This window comes from Stenella coeruleoalba, assembly GCF_951394435.1.
Source record: "Stenella coeruleoalba genome assembly, chromosome: 3".
Taxonomy (NCBI): Eukaryota; Metazoa; Chordata; class Mammalia; order Artiodactyla; family Delphinidae; genus Stenella; species Stenella coeruleoalba.
The window spans coordinates 124,994,762-125,008,458 of NC_137148.1; the positions used below are offsets into that span (position 1 = coordinate 124,994,762).

The 13,697-nt window shown below is 50.0% G+C and overlaps 1 protein-coding gene across 1 annotated transcript in view; it reads left to right on the forward strand.

The window, feature by feature from the left end:
• ABLIM3 (actin binding LIM protein family member 3) overlaps nt 1-13,697 on the forward strand; it is a 145,132-nt gene that overhangs the window by 109,531 nt on the left and 21,904 nt on the right. Inside the window, exons 11-16 of the mRNA XM_079915343.1 lie at nt 769-924; nt 2,482-2,511; nt 3,012-3,141; nt 5,074-5,121; nt 7,405-7,539; nt 9,107-9,168. Coding sequence (XP_079771469.1) covers nt 769-924; nt 2,482-2,511; nt 3,012-3,141; nt 5,074-5,121; nt 7,405-7,539; nt 9,107-9,168 — 561 coding nt within the window. The remainder of the gene's footprint in view (nt 1-768; nt 925-2,481; nt 2,512-3,011; nt 3,142-5,073; nt 5,122-7,404; nt 7,540-9,106; nt 9,169-13,697) is intronic.

Below are 13,697 nucleotides of genomic sequence, written 5' to 3' on the forward strand. Positions count from 1 at the left end.
GTTTGTAGACTTTTTGATGATGGCCATTCTGACTGGTACAAGGTGATACCTCATTATAGTTTTGATTTACGCTTCTCTGATAATTAGTGATGTTGAGCACCTTTCCATGTGCTTTTTGGCCACCTGTATGTCTTCTTTGGAGAAATGTATATTTAGATTCTTTTGAATTTCATTCTTTTACATGTAGGTGTCCAGTTTTCCCAGCACCACTCATTGAAGAGACTGTCTTTTCTCCATTGTATATTCTTGCCTCCTTTGTCAATAGATTAATTGACCATAGGTGTGTGGGTTTATTTCTGGCATTTCTCTCCTGTCCCATTGATCTATATTTCTGTCTTTGTGCCAGTACCATACTGTTTTGCTGACTGTAGCTTTGTAATATAGTCTGAAGTCAGGGAGCCTGATTCCTCCAGCTCCATTTTTCTTTCTCATAATTGTTTTGGCTATTTGGAGTCTTTTGTGTTTCCATACAAATTTTAAAAATTTTTTGTCCTAAAAAATAAGAATAATATTGACACTTACTACACAGAGGCATCCTGACATTTGGAGGAGATCATTCCTATACAGCACAGGACCTCACACATATGTTCTGTCAATGTGGTGTCAGCGTGAGCCCAGGTGGAATGCATGACCTGTCTTATTCTCACATTCTGCGAGTCTTCCATCCTAGCTGGAGAAGCTCATACCTCTCTGTGCCTGGCTTTTGTTTCCTCTCCCCTTTTCCGCTTATCTTTCTGCTTCTTTCCTGTCCATTTCCCTCTTCCTCAGGCTAAAGTGGATAATGAGATCCTTAATTACAAAGACCTGGCAGCTCTCCCCAAGGTTAAGTCCATCTACGAGGTACAACGCCCCGACCTCATTTCCTACGAGCCTCATTCCAGATACACGTCCGACGAGATGCTGGAGAGGTGTGGCTATGGAGAGGTATGGCATCTTGCCCTCTCTCTGGGGCTATTGGAGGAGAGGAGGGCCCTCAGGGTTCCCAGGCCCCTCCATCACAGAGACTTCAGCCTCCATAGTGTTGGCCCCCAGACTCTTTTAAACTGGTATTTATAGTCGACACTTAAAAATCAAGTGATTTCATCCAAAATCTGGCTTCTCTTGAAAAATCGGAGCTGGTAACACTACACCAGTGTTTTCTACCACCTAGAGATGGGGAGCAGCTCCCTCTATAGGCGGGACATGGGCTCCCCAGTTCTCCCTGATCTCCACTACTCTCTGAGAACCCCAACATAAAAGCCAAGAACCTGTGACCACTTATCACCTGAGGTGTTGTTTCTCTTACAGTGGAGAGATTTTATACATAGCCTACGGCTCCCATCCCCAGCTGTGCTCAGTGGCCACTTAGGTTTATAATCCCCAGTTAGGTAGGTTCTCTGGGTGCTGCCCCTGGCCTTAAGCCCCTGTGCTCAGAGCAAGAGACACTCATAAAAAGTACACATCAGAAGGCTTTTGAAATAATTAAATGGTTGCTGGACAAGAGAAAGTGTTTCCTGGAGAAGGCAGGGTGGCTGTTACCCTGGAGGTCCTGACAGGTTACATCCCAGAAGGTTTTCTCACCCCACCCCAGGCCCCTGAGCTGAGATCATTTGGAGCTTCAGAAGGAGCCCTGGCCTCATGCGTACTTCACCACTATCCCCTTCCTCTCTAAGGAGAATGGGGTTCCATTTGGTTTAAGCGCCCAATGCTGAGATTCTCTTAAGTTCTGGCCTCTGAAATGGACCAGGAAAAGGGGGCCAAGCGTTTGGTAGAAGCTGATTCTCCTGAAGCCAGAGATGGCAAACTGGGGCCACAGCCAGCTCCCAGATTTGTTTTGTTTCACCCACAGAGTGTCTTTTTAAAATGTAAATGAGTTGTCAACATTTAAACATCAGGAGATTTCACATAAGAGTCTGCACTTCTGCCTTGTCTTGGAAACTTAAGAAGCTGTGTTAGCATGGGATGGACGGTCCAGCCTTGCCTGGGTGCCCTGGAGCTGAGCGCCATCCCCTCTGCAGGCAGTGCCTTCCATCCCCAGCTTGCCCCCCACCACCGGCCCAACTCCTGCATTGATGGCATCAGCCTGGCCCTTGCTTGGCCCTGCATTTGGGAGCCTTGCCCTGGGTCCTGTCCTTATGAGCCACAGAAGGGCGTGAACTGGTAGAGGCACAGGGAAGGGCCATGAACTGGCTCTGAGCTTGCGGTGGGGAAGCCTGGGCCCAGGTGAAGACCCTACCGCTTCTTCCCTGAGGGGCCCCGAGCCATCTCATCCCCTCTCTGGGCTGTGGTTTTTTCCATTTGTAAAAAGAGCATAGTCTCAAGGTTTCCTCACACCCGTGAGCACTGCTGATATTCTGGGGAGCTGAGGCCGTTCTCTGGGGTGGGGGACAAGGGGCAGCTGCAGGCTTCTCTCTGCTCCCTGTAACCACTCTCTGTCCCTCCCTCTTGCCCTTCTCTCTCCTTTCACTCCTTCCATGGCTGCCTTCAAACTTCGCTTCCAAGTCGCTGGGGACCTTATCTCCCTACTCCCAGGTAATTAAACTGGTTCCAGGAGACCTTTTCTATAGTTGTGTCCTTTATGCTGACCAAGCAGACCCCCAATTTCCACCCCCCACCCACTGAAGCCCCTGAAGGTGCTCCCCCAATGCAAGCAGAGACAGGGAGACTTAGAAGCATGACCTGGAGGAAGTGGCAGTGGCTTAAAGGGTAGAGATGGCTGGGAGCGAACCTTTCTACCCAGAGATGGCCTCCCTGATGCTTCTGTGATCCTTGGCCAGGATTCCAGGGTCCTGACCCACGGGTTCCATTCAAGGGCATGTGAGTGATGGGTGAAGGCCCTGGAAAGTCTCTGCAGCCTTCCTCAGGCTGTGCATGTAACCCAGGGAGGGGGTCTCTGTATTCAGAAGGGCAAAATGGTGCTTCAGCCCCTGGGATCCCAGATTCCATGTCACTTCCCCACCTGACTGCTGGACCCTTGGGCTATAGGCCCCCCTAATTGCAGATCTTGCTTATGGCCCTGCTTCCTCCCCCAGGACATCTATGAGAACCTGGACCTCCGGCAGAGACGGGCCTCCAGCCCAGGATACATCGACTCCCCCACCTACAGCCGGCAGGGCATGTCCCCCACCTTCTCCCGCTCTCCTCATCACTATTACCGCTCCGGTAAGGAAGGGGGAAGCTCCCAAAGGGACAGGAAGAGCCAGGGGTGACAACACAGTGCCTAGATGTCCCCAGCTGCTGAGACAGCATGGGGCTTCCCTGGGTTATCTCCATTACAACTTGGTCCTCTGGAGGCTCATGGCCACCCAGGCCTCACTGAGTCCCTGCAGATGCCACTGGCAGGGGAAGAAGAAGGGTACATGGTACTGAGATGCAGCAAGAAGGTGGGTGGCGTGCTGCTGCGGGGAGGGGAGTGGCAGGAAGCCCAGCCATCCTGGCTGGTAGAAAACGTCTCCATCCTCATCCTTTGTCGTGTCCCATCCAGAAGGCAGAACCAGAGGATCAGAAATGGGGAAGTGTCCTGGCCTTCACCTGAGGGCCACCCTGAGGTTAGGGATGAAGCAGGCAGAGCAATTAAGGGAGGGGCCCAGGTGGGGAGCTAAGAGGAGCAAGGATGCCTTCCTGAAGCTCAGTGCTGTTGACTCTTACAACCCACAAAATCTGACTTTGGGGTGAAGCAAGACAACAGGGTCAAGCCTGTTTCTGCAGACCCGGTGCATGAGAGCACAGCCCCCATCCCTGCTGTTATCACCTCACTGCTGCCGTAACCACCGCCACTGCATTAATGCCTGTTTTCTCTGTGCCTCTGCTCTCTCTGGGGACCACTGCCTGCGTGCTCCAGGGCCCGAGAGTGGCCGGAGCTCTCCATACCATAGCCAGTTAGATGTGAGGTCCTCCACTCCGACCTCTTACCAGGCTCCCAAGCACTTTCACATCCCAGGTAGGCTGCCAGCCCGGAATTCCTGGCATGGGTGCATGCTCTGTGGGGTCGCTGGGCGCCCTACACCGGCACCGAGGAGAAACTGGGTGCTGGGGACCCTCCCTAACCAGTCACCCGCACTAACTGGCCTCCAGCTCCGACACACCCACTGGCCTTAGCCCACTCCCTAGACAGAACCAGCCTTGATTAGGACCACCAGGAAGCAGCCCAGGGAAGTGCCTTGAATGTCCAAGGGCTGTGATGGAACATGGCAGTAACTGTGCTGAAGGTCATGGGCTTTTGGGATTGAATCCTTGATTCTGCTGCTTATAAGCTTGTGACCTCAGACCAGCTACTTAGCTTCCTTGAGCCTATGTTGTTCCTTCTGGACAGCCAGGCACTGTTCTGGGTCCTGAAAGTGCAACTGTGCTCAAACCAGCCCAGATCCTTCAGGGTGTTTAAGTTCTAATGTGGGGAGAGAGCTAATAAATGAGTAAACAAATAAGTAAAAGGATAATTTCAGGAGATATAGGTGCTAAACATAATAAAACAGGGCACTGCAATAGAGTGATGGCATGGGGGAGGCTGGGCTATGTGAGGTGGTCAGGGAGGGCTTCTTGGAGGAGGTGACAATGAAGCCAAAAGAGACCCTAGGGAAAAACATCCTGGGCAGAGGGAACAGCAAGTCCAAAGGCCCTGAAACACTGAGCCTGCAGCTGGCCAGCATGGCTGGAGGTGGTGAGCATGAGGTTGCCCCAGAAAGGTCCCATCCAGCCTACTGGGGAGGAGGGGGTGAGAGTGCTAACTGTGGCTGTGGGGTTCTGGGGACGCCCACGTGGAATGAGGCATGGCTGCTGGGTGGGCACCTTCCCGCATGGGGTCTTGCTGAGCACGCGCCTGCCTTATGCCTTCATGCCCACCATCCAAGCCCCAAGCCCCTGCCTCAGCCCCATTTGAATCCATCCATTCCTTTCCCCTCACCTTTCTTGGAACCTGATGGGATGAGGTTGGAAGCTCACCTTTGGAAGAGGAAGTCCACTGGGGGAAAGATGGGAGAGCCTTGGGAGAAGTTGCTAACCACCTCTCTCTTCTGGGACCCACTGACCAACTGGCTGTCTCCTTTTCTCCTGTCTTTCTCTGTCCTCCCCACTGTCCCTTCCCGGTCTGACTGGCAGCTGGAGAAAGTAACATCTACCGGAAACCCCCGATCTACAAACGGCATGGTATGGTCGGGGGCAGAGAGGGCTTGGCCAGGCAGGGGGAGGGGCAGTTAATCATCTGTGCAGATGGCTCTGTAGGGCCACCAGAGGGACACAGACAAGGCTGCAACTCGGTCCTTCTTGTCGGCTGCCCCCCAGTCAGTCAAGGTGGCTCACTTGGGGAGGGGGTTGGTGTCATTTCAAAACGGCAAGGAAGTCCTTGTATCCCCTACATCCTTTCCCACCATCTCCTCACTACCCCCTTGCCCTGCTGTCTGCTATCCTAAAGCCCATGGTCAGAGAAACCCTTGTCAAATGCATGTAGCCCTGGGAGAATGACACTCCAAGGTGCTGGTACTCAAACTTGGACGTTCGTTAGAATCATGTGGAATGCACACAGATTCCTGGGCCCACCCCAGACTTAACGAATCCAAATTTTGTATTTGTTACAGTTTCTCCAGGTGATTCTAATGTCCAGCCCAGCTTGGGAACCACTGCTCTAAACTGTTCTCAGTCACCATGTCCTGAGAGTAGACGGAGGCCTGGAGAGGGGATACGGATGAGAAAGGAGCTGAGGGCGCCTTCATTCATTCATCCATATAGTGTTTCTTACAGAACTGTCTGTGGGCCAACTGCACCCAAGAGATTTATTTAAAAAACAGATACCTTGGCCCCCTCCCCTGCCCTAGACTTCCTTAATTAGAAATACTAAGGGTTTGCCCTACGAATCTGCCCTGTAACCAGTTCCATTCACAGTTTCTACCTGTGCTCCCTGTGGGAGCCACCACTGAGACCTGTTCGTTCTTGCAAAAGCACTCAGTTGAATGAGCACTCCCCTTCCTCTGAGGATGCAGAGGCGCAGCTGCCACCCTGTATCACCCTTAGGTACCTATGGGTGCCTGTGGGATCACAGGGGGAACACAGAATTGGATGAGCATGGAGACAGGCAGAAGCAGCCCTGTACTGGGATCTAAACTCACCGGGATGATGTAGGAGGTGGTACGAGTATAAACAGTGGCTCTGGGTGCTTACGATCTGACAATTTAGATAAACATCCTCGACTTCAGAGCGGACTGGGCTGGGGTCCAGGTGAGTCCTGAGCAGTGCACATCTACCTGTGGCTGCGGAGGACACGCCATGTACCCCGGTGGTCACAGAAAGGCACCAACCCTGACAAAGGTAGTTTAAATTTACATCCAGAAAAGGCCCCCAGGTCCCCAGCCCCTCAGGACTGTGTGGGATTTTGTAGGTGGGCCTGAGGGGCAGCACCAAAGCAGGTTCAGGAGGAGTCTGGGCTAGAGGTAGATTGTGCAGATAAGAGGGTGGATGAAACGGCTGGAGTGGGAGGGGCTGCACAGGACCCACATCAAAGAGGATTTGCAAGCTTTGGGAGCAAGTGCTGCTGGCTGGCTGAGAGCCATCCCAGGACCCTCTGCTGCTCTGGCTCCACGGAGCCTAGGGCTTGTCACTGTAGCTTCTCCCTCCTGAGAAATGATCAGCGGCCCCATCTCCTTTCCCCAGCCCTCTCTCTGACCTGGTCAGTTTCTCACCAGTCTTGGGCGTGACAGTCATTGCCTTGGAAGGTTTTGTGCCTACAGTGGGTTTGATGGTCACCCCCATGTTGTGGACTTCAGGGGGAAGCTTAGAGCTGGATGACACCTCAGCCAGCAGACCAGTTCTGATACAGACAAGGAAACTGAGGTGGAGAGGAGCACGATTTGCCCAGTGCTACAGCTGAGTTAAGTGGCAGAACTGGAACCAGAACCCAGCGTTGCTGACTCCCTGGCCAGTGCTCCTTCCCTCAGGCCATCTAGTCTCCCCCAAGCAGGATGTGTCATTTCAGTATGAGGAGAAAGGTGACCTGACTCAACATGCAGCAGGCCCTGCTTGGCGATCCCACCCAAGATGTGGCTCGAATCCACAAGGCTGGCTTCTAGAGGGTGAGGAAGGACTCACCTGGGACCTGTCTAATCTTACTTAAAGGAGCCACGGCCTTAGTGTTCACTTAGGAGAGTCTGTGGAATTGGTAGAAGGAGCCCTGAGCTGGGGTCTGATCCAGTTCTGGTCTAACTTGCTGTGTGGTCTGAGCAAGACCCTTCCCCTCTCAGGTGTTCAGATTCCCAACCGTAAAATGAGAGGCTTGGCCTCAGTGCTTTTCCAGCTCCGATGCTCCGTGTCCCAGACCCTGGCCTGGACGTGGCCTCACTCCCCAGGGCTGGAGCCTGGCTGACACAAGGGAGAGTATGTCCAGGACACTCTTCTAGGACATACTGCCTCCCTGAAGCTCTCTCTTTGGGTCCTTTGCAGGTGATTTGTCAACAGCAACCAAGAGCAAAACAAGTGAAGACATCAGTCAGGCCTCCAAGTACAGTCCAGCCTACTCGCCAGACCCCTACTATGCTGCGGAGTCTGAGTACTGGACCTACCACGGGTCCCCCAAAGGTATCACCCCTCACAGGGGAGCCAGGACCAGAGCCCCATCACCTGCGCCAGGGACACAGGGCCAGCACAGACAGTTGCTCACTCCTTCACACGATAGTTCATTTATTCATTCAGCAAACAGGTACTAAGGGCAGCCATGGGCCCTAGGGAGATACTAGGAAGCAAACCAGATCAGGTCCTTGCCCTTGTGTATGAGACATAGGCCCCAACTGAAGAGGGAGGTGAGGTACAGGAGGGAGAAGCTCTGATGGTAGGGGCATGCTGTCCAGTCTGGAAGATGACAAAAGCTGCTCAGATGCAGAGCCTCAGCTACCACAGGAAGGGTGAGGAGCAGGTAAGCCAGCAGAGTGTTGAAATGCACCTGCAAAGACCCAAGATGGGAGGGTAGGCTCCAATGGAGCAAAGGAATGGCTGTCAGCTCAACCTTGAGCTCAGAGAGGGAGGGGAGGGGGTGGGGGATGAGAGGCCAGATCCCACAGGGCCTTGTGGGTTGAGGTCAGGATTTTGGTCTTTATCCAAAATAGGAGGAAGTTGTTTAAAGTGGTGACATGATCAGATTTGTGTTTTTAAGAGACCAGTTTGGCTGTAGGTGGCAAATGGTTTGGAGAACGGAAGAGAGAGGATGTTGAGAGATGGAAGTCTCTCACGGGCACCCTGGCAAGGGGTCCTAATGGTCCTCAAGGTGCCATCCCACCTAACCAGACATCCCAGGCTGTTTCTTTTAAGTATGTGGAGGAGTTGTCAGCAGGTGCCACTGTGATTCAACACATACCTTTAGTAATGAATGTCCATTTTGAACGAAGCTTCATGGGAGCTCAGAGATGACCCTATGCCGCCCTCAAAGAATTCTCCACTTAGAAAAGGGATAAGGCACAAGCACAACTATAACCCAAAGTGGACAGTCATCAGTGCCCATGGGAGATAGTGTTCAGAGGCTGCACAGGCAAGAGAGACCAGACCCAACAGGCATGGGGGGGGGGAGGGGGATCTTAGATGAGACTAATTCAATCACACACACACACACACAAAGAAACAAAAAAAAAAGAAAAACCACCTCCAAAAGCCTTAAGCCAAAACAGGGATTTCTGGGTCATGTGACTGAAAGTTTTTGAGGCATAGCTGGATCTAGAGGTAGATGAACATCATTAGGACTTGACCTGTCCTGTGGGTTGGGTGGCTCCAGTCTCAGGCTGATTCTGCCCTTATCATGGGAAGACGAGTTCTGGCAGGTCCAGATTACCTCTCATCCTTGGCAGAAAGAGGGCTTTTTCTCCTACCAGCGGCAGGAAAAGTCCCAACGTTGAGGTTTATTAGATCTGTCTGGGCAGTCGGCTTCACCTGTACTTTCCAGCCCAAGAATGGGAAGGGATGCTGGCCATCTCAGTATAGGGAGACCCATGGTGGAGGCAGTTCACCAAAGTGCACTTGTGTGGGGTCACTCAGCTAGAAAGTGGTGGAGCCAAGAGGCCCCCCACCTGTCAAGGCTGTACTGCCCCCCATGCCCTCTCGCCTGAGCAGGCTGAGTGGGGAGCGTGGGCGGGAGCTGATCCTAGCTGTCTCTTGGCAGTGCCCCGAGCCAGAAGGTTCTCGTCTGGAGAGGAGGACGATTTTGACCGCAGCATGCACAAGGTAAGCAGGCCACACCACTGATGAGATGCTTAGATGGTATGTTACTGAGGATTTTTTCATTTGTGAGGGACAGAAACCAAATCCAAACTCACTCATGATAGAAAAGAGAAATGCAAACCTTGGCAAAACTGGCAAGTCAACTGGTAGGATTAGCTGCAGGTACAACTTGATCCAGCTGCTAAACAAATTGCCACAGGGAAATTCTCTCTCTCTGCTCTTACGCTGGATTGCCTCTGCATTGGCCTCATGCTCAAGCAGGTTCTTCTCACGTTGTGGTCAGTGGATGCCAGTGACTTGTGCATCACTGCTGGGGATGGAGGGTGGTGCAGCTGCTGAGAAAGAGTTTGTGGTCCCGCAAAAAGTTACCACATAGAACTACCATAGAAACTGTCGACTGAAAATAACAAACAAACCACACAACCCAGAAGTTGAGAACTATGTTTTATTCAGCAGACATACTGAGGACCTCAGCCCAGGAGACAGCCTCTCAGATAGCTCTGAGAGAGTGTTCCAAAGAGGTAAGGGAGGAGCCAGGAATACGTAGGAGTTTTTGCAAAAATAAAATCAGGAAGTCGAACATCACAAGATTGCTGCTAATTAATGAAAAAACAGACATCTGCAGTTAATGAATTTAGTGCTTTTCTATGTATGGGAAGATGCAAGGCCCTTGGCTCATTGAAATCATTCCTTTAATATGCACCTTAACTGTCTAGGGCCAGTATCCTGTTTTTCTCCATTCTGAATCCCCTCAGGCTGCACCATTGGTGGTGGCTGCAGAGGTTGATGGCTTCATGGCTTGTTTACTGATACGGCAGGTGACAGTCTTTGCTCACAGTGCTTCCTCCTGGCCATAAATTCAACCAGTATTTGGGAGGCATTTCATGACCAATTTTGTCCCTCAGGGCTAGGAAGGCTCATCCCTTGATCACACGAAGATTCTGTTGCTAGGCCACTCAATGTGCTGATTTGCTGTGGATTAGACCCTGTTGATAATCTAAAATTCTCTGGATCACCTGTCTTATTAGTCTGTTGTGATCCAGGAAATGTTTTCCCTCGTTGCTTCTTCCCAGATCTAGAATTGCACTACTACAATTATTCTGTGTAGAGTTATGTACATGATCAACTAACTCGAGACGTCATTAATTTTGCTGGAGGCTTGGTTACACTTTGGTAATGTAAGAGATAACAATCTCATAAAACAGACATGACATAAGTAATACAGTTAGTAACATTAATAAACTGATAGTGCAGCAGAGAGAGGCACAAGGCATAAGTAATTTGAAAATGCCGAGAACAAACTAAAACAGTGTAACAGTTTAACAGTATAACTAGTTGGAATCTGGTCAAAATAAGCCATCAAGTCCACAGGGGAGCCAACTGGAGAAGCCAAATTCTGGAGGGATCAGGTAGAGAGAAAAAGATAAATGTTTCATCTTCGTTTACAAAGGTATACTTTATCAACTTTTCGAAGGTCATAGTTAGCGTAAGAGGAAAGGTTTTCTGGAAAACAGAGATTAAAAACCAGTAAATTTCAGAAAAAAGTCATAAAATTATAAGTCATGTTCATCATTTCATTCAGTCCATGTAATTAATTCCTGTTCATCTAGATGAAGTTGTCAGGTTTTCCATTAGTCTTTTAAAATTTCTTACCCAGTTTGGGAGTAAGATCTAAAAGTTATCAAAAACTTGTATTTATCAAAAGTGCTTTTTATGAATCTTCACTAAGATCTTCATATATAAAAGCATCAGAGTAAAACAATGATTGTGTATAAACAACAAGACTTAAAATGGCATGGTTAAAGATCTGATTGATTATAATGTAATTGACAAGAAACTTGGATATTTCTGTGACATACAACATCCTAAGATAACACCTAGAATTATGACTGATAACCTTATACCAGGACATACCAGATTTTTAGGAATTCCTTATAAATTTTGGAATATCTGTATTAATGACTTTTACCCATACCATATAACCTAAGAAGGTTTATCTCCAATCACTTGACAGTGCTTCTCAAGTAATTTAACATACCAAATTAGCCTAATTAGCTTAACGTTTCTCTCTGAGATGTCGCAGGGTTTCTTTGAAGCATCCCAGAGTTATCTGGAAGTCAAAAGAACTTCAGTTAGAATTTGTTATTTGGGAAGTTTTGTCAAAAATATCAAAAAGGTTTCAAAACACTTGGTCAAATAGGATCATAGGTCACTGTGAAACAATACTTATTCACTTAAAGTGACAAAAGATTTCGGGCTTCCCTGGTGGTGCAGTGGTTGAGAGTCTGCCTGCCGATGCAGGGGACACAGGTTCGTGCCCCGGTCCGGGAAGATCCCACATGCCGCGGAGCGGCTAGGCCTGTGAGCCATGGCCGCTGAGCCTGTGCGTCCGGAGCCTGTGCTCCGCAACGGGAGAGGCCACAACAGTGAGAGGCCCGCATACTGAGAAAAAAAAAAAAAAAAGATTTCAAAAACAAAGATGACTTACAAAATCTGTTTTCAAAAGCAGTATTTCAAGATAACTTTGTTCTCTTAACAGAGGAACCAAATCCAGTCTTTCACCAGCCTACTTTTAATAGTAATATCCACTTACCTAATTAAATTTAATCCAATCCCAGCCTGACCATGTACAAAACTCCTTTTCAGGGCTCCCTTTTTACGAACCTTCCACAACTTTCTCTGTTCCTGTTACTCTGTCCCTTATTTTTCCATCCAGAAACAACCAGCTCTAGGACAAAATCATTCTTTCCACTTAACAAAATGCACTTCCATTCTTCATACCTTCTTTTGCTGAAAAAAACACACCCTACTTTCCTTGCATACTAAAATGTTTCCCTTATTATCTTTAGTAGCTTTAATTACATATTATAATTTTAACCCTTAAAAACATTAATCTCTAGTGAAAACTGACAAGTAGCAAGTAATTGTGAACTGTCTGTCATACCAGCATTCCTGATTGGCATATCACTTAACCTCTAGAAACATACATCTTCTCATAGCATAATTTCTTTCCTCAATGTGGTACAAGAGTTGTGTCTAGTAAACCCAAACATCTTTAGTTTCCTTCTTGTAAGGAGACAAAAGTAGGTAAATATAGACCTGTTTAGCAAATAATGTTTGAATATTTTATCCTATTTGAAGTGACCTGGATAGTCAGTGGATTCCCATTACTTAAATTAATTTAGCAAGGTCTGAGGAATCAGGATGGCAGAGGAACAGGACATGGAGCTCACCTCTTCCCACAGATACATCAAAAATACATCTACAAGTGGAACAATTTGCACAGAAAATCTAAACACTGGGCCTCAGACTTCTGAAAGGGCAAGAAAACCTCCACGTAACCAGATAAGACAAAAGAAAAAGAAAGACAGAAAGGAATCAGGACAGGACCTGCGCCCCAGGGAGGGAGCTGTGAAAGAGGAAAGGTTCCCACACCCTGGGAGGTTCCCTCACCTGTGGGGAGATCAGCCTGGACAGAGGGGGAGCTTCAGAGCTTCGGAGGAGAGTGCAGCAACCAGTCTGTGGAAGGCAAAACGGACAGTGACCTGCACAGATGGTCAGTACTGCCGCCCTGTGCTCCCCAGCCTGAGACCCTCATCCACCCGCATGGGCAGGGGCTGGGTGCTGAAGCCTGGGCTTTGGAGGTCAGACCCAGGGAGAGGACCAGGATTGGCTATGCAGAGACAGCCTGAAGAGGGTGGAGTGTGGCAACTGAGGGTGCATTCGGAAGAAGCCTGGGACCGCTATGGAGGCAAGGTACCATTGTTGGGGGCCATGCAAAGAGAGGGGTGGGACCACCATAGGAGCTTCTTTCCCTGTGCGCACGTTCTCAGGCAACAGGACACCACCTACATGAGCTCTAGGGGCGGGCGTGAGCCACCACTGCCATCGTGGCTCCAGAGGCAGGCACGGGCAGCCACCATCGATAAGAGAACCGTGAGTAGGTGCCAAGTGCTGTCCCCGCTGTCGCAGGAGTGCGCAGGCCACCACCGCAAATACGAGACCCGCGAGCAGCCAGCAAGCACTGTCCCTACTATTGGGAGTGTGTGGGCCACTGCCACCATTAAGAGACCCATGAGCAGGTACTAATCACTGCACCCAATGTCTGGGGAGCACGCACAGGCCACGAGCAAGCTCCAGTCACTGCCCCTGCTGTCCTGGGAGTGTGCGGGCCACCACTGCTACTAAGAGATCCGGGAGCAGGCGCCAGTCCCACCCCCACCATCCAGAGAGTACGCACAGGCAGCAAGCAGGCACCAGTCATGGTCCCTGCTGTCCCCGGGAGTGCGTGGGCCATCACTGCTGCTAAGAGACACAGGAGCAGACAACAGTCTCTGCCCCTATTGGCCTGGGGGCACATGGGCCACTGCCGCTGCTGGGAGACCCGCAAGTAAGCGCCAATTGCTGCTCCTGCCATACCAGGAGTGTGCACAGGCTGCCGCACATCCACACACCATTTGAAAGGAATAATGGCCAGCACACACTAAGGAAAGAGGCGGAAAGCATCCAAACTAAAAGCATCTCAATTCCGG